Source organism: Lissotriton vulgaris, chromosome 9 (assembly GCF_964263255.1).
Source record: "Lissotriton vulgaris chromosome 9, aLisVul1.2, whole genome shotgun sequence".
NCBI classification, from domain to species: domain Eukaryota; kingdom Metazoa; phylum Chordata; class Amphibia; order Caudata; family Salamandridae; genus Lissotriton; species Lissotriton vulgaris.
The window spans coordinates 456,073,618-456,082,385 of record NC_141697.1 but is presented as its reverse complement, the minus strand read 5'-3'; the positions used below and the strand labels follow the sequence as shown (position 1 = coordinate 456,082,385).

The window sequence follows — 8,768 nt, the reverse complement described above, 5'->3', positions numbered from 1 at the left end:
TCCCTGTGGGTGCTTATTTACAGAGGACCCCTTCACCAGTATGGATTCAACAATGGCATCTATATGCCTAAAACAATAACTCCAAGTTGTTAATTCATGCATTGTCCTGAGCCTTACTGGGACATGCTGATCAGAAATTTCCAATTGACCCAACATTCCTTGGGTTCATGAAAAGTCATATCTGATGCAAGAACGGGGGCATCAGTAACACCATCAATCAACCAGAACATCGAGCTGCATTCTCTGCCAAATTGTAGCATACTGGAGGGGTAATTTCAAAATATAGCTTAAAACTTACTGATCTTTCCAGAATGCCGTTTTTGCCTCTTAGCCTCATCCTCTGTGGATTGCTTCTTCCTCTTCTCTGCCTTTACAGCTTGAGCCAGCCGGTCTTTGTTGTCCTACAAGTACAATTTGTAGAGAGCATAGATACATGGAGATGAAGATGCAGAAGAAAAAAGGGATTCAAACAATCGTTTCTATGAAAAAGAATGTTTAAGTGTGCAACGGTTGACAACTGTTTAACAATTGCATATTACTTCATGATTAAGCAATGCAACATTGTGAGGTACAAGGCCCTGCTAATAAAACTATATCTCCGCATCAATCAAAACTCCAGTTTCTAAAGAGGATGATCACAAATGTACCTTGCTCTTAGCATGAATAGAAATGGTATACAATTGATTATTATTTAGGAAACTCTTACAAAATTATTCAAAAGCTACTTTTGTTAGAAAAAAAAAATATCAACTGAATTTCAAAATGCTAATGAAAGGAGCTTGACTGTCCTTGGGATCGGTCATGACCTTTTCATTTCCTTCAGAAAATATATTTTTCCTGTGGGGTTACTTAATATTTCAACTATCTCAGGCAGACAAATCATTGAGTGAAACAGCATTTGGTCCCGTCATAACCTATGCTGACCAATCAATCGTTTCTGCAGACAGATTCGCCATCAGGAAATGACGCTTGCTCTAACTGATTTGAGCTATTTGGCAAGGTAACTTACTGGTGAGAGTGTTGGTGCCAATCGCAAAATTCTCTTGTTATAAAATAAAATAGGGCGGACAAGGCATTTCTTAAGTGCTAGAAATGTCAGCATGATAGATTCTTACTCAACGGAAAGAAACGGCTAGGTGCGATTCATGTTGAATAATTACACAGTACTCGCTGCAAGGTATGTGCATGGATAGTTTCTATTGGTCATTTATATATATTTTAACTGGGTGGAAAAGTGCTGAGTCTTACACGGAATATACATTCTTTTATACTTTGACTTCACTATAAATTTTATCAGGCACTGTTGAAATGTAATTATTTTGTATTTATTAGAATTTGCTCATAAAATGTACTTTGCAGCGTTATATATATATTTCCCCGAAAAAAAGGAGAATGGTCATTTCAGGGCTTCATATCAAACCCACGCCAATCCGATTGAGAGATAGTCTAATTTAATGCAAACTTTGGGCCACTTGACTAAATAGGCTTTTAGGATCACAAATTTCATTGACCAGGTAAGAGATTCTCACTTCATGGAACATGTAGGACTAATATTGAAGCCAGAGAAGCTGTGCCTATTCATGGTCTCAATCTCCTGTTGCATATTTCTAAGGAGTTCTGATTTCCAACTGATTCATGGTAACCAACGTTCAGCTGGAACGTACAGAGTTAATTCCCTGAAGAGCAGCCAGTGGCTGTCATGCCCCAGTCTCCCTAGCATTGAAGGAAAACATTGCAGGAACCCCATGAAAGCGTCATGTGGAAGATCAGACAAAAAACGCCTTGAGCACATACCTTTAGTATCTATGCCTGAAGTTGTGGTAGTCTGAAGATAGCACCAGCCTCAAAGCAGTGCATCGCCATGATATTTGAACACCGTAGAAGGACAATCAACACAGGTTTTCAACCCACATAGTTTAAGGTGGAATACATTTCCTTAGCAGATCAATCTTTTACATCCGGACTATGGTCCTTGTCCAGCAATATATTTATTTATTACTTTTATAAAGCGCTCTGTCACCAGCTAGTATCCTGGCGCTGGCCAAAGAGGGTTAGAGAGCATACAGAAAGTGAAGGGAGCAAGAGAAGCCAGAAAATTAATCCAGGCTCTAGGGAGACACAGCTCTGCACCTGTTACTTTGGAAAGAGCCAGGTCTCAATTGCCTTCCTTAATTTTAATTGGGCAGTAAATGCTTTCAGGCGGGAAGAAGAAAATTCCAGAGCTTAACTGCTCGAACCATAAAAGTCCTGCCACCTTGCCTACATCTCTTAAAATTAAGCTCGCAAAACAAATTTGCAGATCCAGAGCAAAGTGGTCAATTGGGAATATATCTTTTCAATATCCTTTGCAAAGGATCAGTGCCTATCTCATGGAAGGCTTTGAAGGCCAGTCAAGGAGATTGGAACTGTATTCTATGCTTAAGTGGCAGCCAATGCAGCTCTTTGAATGCCAAGGAAGCAGAGGCTCTCCGAGATCGGCACAGGGCAAGTTTTGCTGCTGCAGTCTGAACCCTTGACAAATTATGCAAGAGATAATCTAGTGCATCCAAAAGAAGAGTATTACAATTTTCCTGGCGGATAAGCACAACGTTCAAACTACCAACGTTCTAGAGGTGGATGGAAACATTGGCAAAAAATTCCGAAGATTTTTCAGGACCTCAAATCACATTGCCTTTGCCTTACAAGGCTATATTCGGCCGCAGGCCATCAAAGTTGCAATAAAGACAATGTAAAAGATTTAAAAAGATGTACAATACATTGTTTAAGGATAATACAGTCACATGCATTGGTCTACATACATACACTTCAAAAACCCAAATACACAAAATGTATCAAGAGTAAACTTCCAAAGCCAAAACCTTAAATTGTCTGTCATGTCTGAGAATAAGATTCATACATAATATCAATCAATCAATCATCGCAATTATATAGCGCACTACTCACCCAGAGGGTCTCAAGGCGCTGGGGGAGGGGGGTCCGCTACTGCTCGAACAGCCAGGTCTTGAGTTGCTCCCTGAAGGCGAGGTGGTCCTGGGTCAGGCGGAGGTGGGTGGGGAGGGAGTTCCATGTCTTGGCGGCGAGGTAGGAGAAGGACCGTCCCCCTGTGGTGGCTCTTCGGATGCTAGGGACGGCGGCGAGGGCGTGGCTGGTCGATCGAAGCTGGCGTTTGGGAGCGTAGAAGTTGAGGCGGCTGTTGAGGTATCCCGCGCCTTGGTTGTGTAGGGCTTTGTATGTGTGTGGGTGAGGAGACGGAAGGTGATTCTCTTGTTGACCGGGAGCCAGTGCAGGTCTCTCAGGTGTTTGGAGATGTGGCTGCGACGGGGGATGTCCAGGATGAGTCGTGCTGAGGCGTTCTGGATCCGCTGGAGTCTCTTCTGGAGTTTGGCGGTGGTTCCGGCTAGAGGGAGTTGCCGTAGTCCAGACGGCTGGTGACGAGGGCCTGGGTGACCGTCTTCCTGGTCTCGATGGGGATCCACCGGAAGATCTTACGTAGCATGCGCAGGATGTTGAAGCATGACGAGGAGACGGCGTTGACTTGTCTGGTCATGGAGAGGGAGGAGTCCAGGATGAAGCCCAGGTTGCGTGCGTGGTCTGTTGGTTTGGGTGCGCTGCCTAGGGCGGGGGGCCACCAGGAGTCATCCCAAGTGGCGGGTGAGGATCCCAGGATGAGGACTTCCGTCTTGTCCGAGTTCAGTTTCAGGCGGCTGTTCTTCATTCATTCGGCTACCTCTTTCATCCCTTCGTGAAGGTTGGCTCTGGCGGTGGTGGGGTCGTTGGTGAGGGAGAGGATCAGCTGGGTGTCATCGGCGTAGGAGATGATGTTGAGGTTGTGCTGGCGTGCGATGTCTGCGAGGGGGCTCATGTAGACGTTGAAGAGGGTTGGACTGAGCGAGGAGCCTCGAGGAACGCCGCAGATGACTTCGGTGGCTTCAGATCTGAACGGAGGGAGGCGGACTCTCTGTGTTCTTCCGGCGAGGAAGGAGATGATCCACTCCAGTGCCTTCTCCTGGACTCTGACGTTGCTGAGGCGTTGTACTAGGGTATGGTGGCAGACAGTGTCGAAGGTCGCGGAGAGGTTGAGGAGGATGAGGGCCGCTGTTTCTCCGTTGTAAAGCAGCGCTCGGATGTCATCGGTGGCTGCGATCAGGGCGGTCTCGGTGCTGTGGTTGGCCCGGAAGCCAGACTGCGAGGGGTCGAGGGATCCGTTCGTCTCGAGGAAGGCGGACAGCTGCTTGTTGGCGGTCTTCTCGATGACTTTTGCAGGAAACGGGAGCAGCGAGATGGGGCGGTAGTTCGAGGTCGGTGGGGTCGGCCGATGGCTTCTTGAGTAGGGCGCTGAGTTTGGCGTGCTTCCAGCTCTCTGGGAAGGTAGCGGTGTCGAAGGAGGTGTTGATGATGTCCCGGAGGTGGGGTGCGATGACAGCGTCGGCCTTGTTGAAGACGTGGTGAGGGCAGGGGTCGGTCGGAGATCTGGAGTGGATGGAGTTCATCGTGCGGACGGTGTCTTCGGTGCTGATCGGAGTCCAGGCGCGGAGGGTGGTGGTGGGGGGCGGTGGTTCGTTCGTGGCGTTCGTCGGTTGAGTGCTGAAGCTGTTGTGTATGTCCGCGATCTTGTTGTGGAAGTAGGAGGCGAGGGAGTTGCAGAGGTCTTGCGAAGGGGTGATGTCGTTGTTTCCGGCGTTGAGGTTGGAGAGCTCTTTGACGATGTTGAAGAGTTCCTTGCTGTTGTGTGCGTTGTTGTCCAGTCGTTCCTTGAATATGGCTAAAGATTGTTTTAAAAATGTTATCCTAAAACCAATGACATCATTCCCAATTTCGTACACAGATTACAGTAGTTTATGCTCAACACCAACACCATAACATTTGTACATCAGTTCTCTTAAAAACTGTATCATGATTGTATATGATATGTTCAATAAAACAGCAAGACAAACGTTTAAAAACCCTTAAAACATAGTATTTGGAGGGAAATCTTTTATGCCTTCATCTTATTTACATGGCTTTCCAAGCTAAGCTTATCATCGAAGGCAACTCCCAAATTCTGAACTGTGTTCACACGCGCTAAATTCTCCATAAACACCTTGGAACAGACATTGGAGGGAAAAGCTTCAGGGACATTACGAGTAGTACAGTGGAGTAGCTCTGTCTTAACCCACTTTAAACTTCAGTGAGTTACACCTAAGCCAATGACTGATGTTGATCATGCAATCATGAAATTAAGAAAACTCTTGATTACCAGCTAGGGAGACAATAAGCTGGGTATCGTCCACATAGTTGACCAGGGTCACTTTATGAGATTTAATCATTCTAATCAGTGGAGCCATATAGATGTGAAACAAGATCGGGCTGATGGCAGAGCCCTGTCACACTCCCTGGTTAATAGCCCAAACCTGGGAGTAATAGGGAGGAAGAGCCACTGCCTGACTTCAGCTCAGAAGAAATGAGCGAACCATCGAGAGGCCGGTCCGCACACCCCCAATAAATTCCATCCAAGCAAACGAGAAAGAACTTGACTTGTTGAGCCACAGTATAGCCAAAACGACTTTTCCCAAAAAGTCATGCCAATACAGCTGTCTTACCTAGTTTCAGGGGATCTTGCACTGGGTTTGGTGGGGGACTTTTGACGGCTTAGTAAAATAAAAAATAGAAATAGATTTACAACAATAAATTTTCCTCCTTTCCTCTAATTAAATGGCTGCATTAATTTTTCTTTGGATTGCTCTTATTCCAATATCCTTGACGTTTGAGTGAAATTTAGAAAATGCATTTTTACAATTACATCCATATTTTTAGCCAGGCTGTATTTCTTTTCAGACTTCAATTGCATTTGTTGTATCCTGCAAACCAGTACTTTTCACGTTTAAGACTGGGGCCTAGACTACACCACCACAAGGAGATCCCAAGGAGCAATTACAGAGCTCTTTTGGCCAACTTTTATTTCTAATTTGTTAAAAGACTATCAAGTCTCTGGGCCATCTTCAACTTCCTGTCGGTGACTCATGCACGACGGCGTAGCCAAAACAGCTGAGTAGGATAATATTGGAGTAAAATTATGAAAAACACTTCAAAAGACCAACATGGGAAGAGGGGGGGCTGCAGTCCTACAAGGTATCACCTACTGGTGGAAGCTGAAAAAGCAACAGCAAAATTCAATTTAGCAGATGCTATCCAATACAACACAATTTTGAAAAAAACCTCACCCGTAAGTGGTACTTTTTTGAAAAAAATTCATTTCACATTTTAGAACCCCTGGAATCAGACCCTACAGTGGCTGCAATAGGCTATGCTCTACAGCTTGGATCTGAATTTTAACTCCATCCTGCTTGGCAACAAGTTGTAATTGTTCATTCTGGAGTCACTCGCAACCTTTAAATACAGACCTTCTGAGCTTTAAGGAGAGCATCCCTGAAAGTTTTTATTGTGGCAAAGGTATCTTCCAGCGACAATCTGTTTAGGTCTTCGCATAGGTATAGCGCAAGCCTTGCTTTCTTTTTGCCAATGTCTTCCAACTCCCCTTCCAGTGATCTTAATGAATTGAGGCAGTCCTGAAATATAAATGAACAGAATTGTGTAGTGACACAACCACGCATACAATCAGGATACTATTTTAAGTATTTTCAGAGCCCTTTCAGCTGTCACCGAAGTTTCCCCGTCATTTCTATTTGAAAATGTAAAACACATTCACTCCATTTTTTGTAAAAGTATGTGTAAGCTGCTGAACTATTTTCATCATGGTTCATGCATGGTACAATCACTGTGGTAAGAGGAACTTGGCGAAATTGCATAAAATGTGGCCACAATTCTAAGAATTAAAAATCAAGAATGGTCGGAATGTTCAATCGGTCCAAAATCACTTACCAACAAATAAACTAGCAGCAATCTACCCCAAAATGAGTCGTGTATATCTGCAGCAAACCTAAATTAATGTAGCTGGATAGTTAGAATAGTAATGTTACAGCAACCAGGGACTCTGCAATTAATGAATTTTACTGGCATTGTATTTTCCGTATACTTGTGCATTTGTCGCATATGCCACATAATACCACATCTGCTAACTAAAGTAGGCCAAAAACAATGTACGGAATGCTTGAATTATTCTCAGCCACTGGCAATTGCTCAAGCCACATTCCAATCAGTAGTAAATTTGCACACCATTAGAACTCAGTTTGCACACATCAGTCTTGACCCTGCTCCAGTCGGAACAGTCCAGCCTGAACTACCAAGCCAGGTCGTCCCTGAACCGGAACACAAGCAACCCAGGACTAGTTTCGCCCTGATGATGAGCTTATCAGCCAGAGACATGATCTGCCAAGTCAGGACACCGAAAAAAGATATCAGGGCATATTCTTTTGTTCCCTTACTCCTGTATATTTTAAACTTGGTGGAAGAGACTTTGTAATTATTTTTACATTAGTTAATCTATAAGAGAATAGTTAGCTTGATTCTTAATGACTGGCAAATTCACAAAAAAACTCAAAAACGACAAAACTGCTTGAGAGCGTTTAACTACAGTACTACAGATTTAAGACAGAAGTCAATGGATTTCTTATCTAAAGCTTGCAAGATTTACTGCGGCAGCCTTTATCAACATCTATATTTCCGTGAGGAAAATATATTGACAGAACTGAATCACTACAACTGTGAAAAAAACAGTAAGAACAGGCCTTTTTCAAGTTTCACTGCAGCCACATTAGTGGTGCATACTGGTCTCACACTGGACATCCTTATGAGCTGTCATATTATAGACAAATTATCTTCTGAAACACGATTATGAAGCAGCCTAATAGGCCACAGGACGCCTAGCTCTCAGTCCTCAACGTTTGACAAGGATAAAAACAGTTCGTTTCAAACTTGCCTTCTTTATCTGTGAGTTTCCTAGAGTGTCTTGGTCTCAGTAAACCATACCCAATTAACTACCATGGGTGTTTACGAGACTATATTTATCCATTGATTTTTTTTATTTGTAACTCTTGAGCCCTACATAGGATCAATTTGATTATGGCGTCGTAATGATTACATTTTACACATAACTACATTAGGTTGAAATGTGCATCACCATGCACATCTGACATGTTATTAGTGTTGTCTTCCGTTGTGCCACTTGCAATTTTCTCTGTGGAAAGTATTGTTGCTTGTGCCAAGCTACCAAGGATGAGCTATAAAAACCGGTTTACTTCACGAGTTACTATAAAGTAGTTTTGTGTGAGCTCAGTCACAGCTCCTCCCATAGTTTTATAATCCAGATTCCTACAATACCTTTTCAAAGCAAAGTTGAAATCTTGCGATCACTTTAATCAAATTTGGTTTAGTCCCAGCCAGGGCACCAATATACTTATTAAGAGGGCTAAACTGGAAGACTTCCCAAGTATTCTGGTACCAGCGTTGAGAGCTTCCTAAAAAGTATTTACCTGCTAAAAGTAATTGAAAACCTTTAAAGTATTTATTAGTCAGAAAGCAACATGTCCCCCATCAACAGTAATTGTTGTAAAGGTGCCAGAATGCTTAGGAGGCTAGTCACAGGGCCAATAAACCAACCTGTACCAGTAGGTCTGGAGCGCTCTGCCAGATCCTGCCAGGTCTTGAAATTTGCACAACAAGCTAAAAAGCATTCAAAGGCATTTGCCAAAATTTACTGCTGTCTTACACGCTAATGGATTCATCGAGGGGCCTCTGTAAGTCTCTTGTCTTGAATCCTATACGATGGTTTAGTTTTATATTCTGATTGCTCCCATTAACAAATCTGTTTATTATGTGTTATTTTTGTATCA

At 43.4% G+C, this 8,768-nt stretch overlaps 1 protein-coding gene across 1 annotated transcript in view; it reads right to left on the bottom strand.

Annotated features, from left to right (window-relative positions):
• Positions 1 to 287: 287 nt before the first annotated feature.
• Positions 288 to 8,768, bottom strand: part of LOC147690264 (inverted formin-2-like) — a 156,283-nt gene continuing 147,802 nt past the window's right edge. The window contains exons 11-12 of the mRNA XM_086939470.1: positions 6,381 to 6,545; positions 288 to 401 (exon numbers count right to left, since the gene is read on the bottom strand). Of these exons, the coding sequence (XP_086795596.1) occupies positions 288 to 401; positions 6,381 to 6,545 (279 nt within the window). The remainder of the gene's footprint in view (positions 402 to 6,380; positions 6,546 to 8,768) is intronic.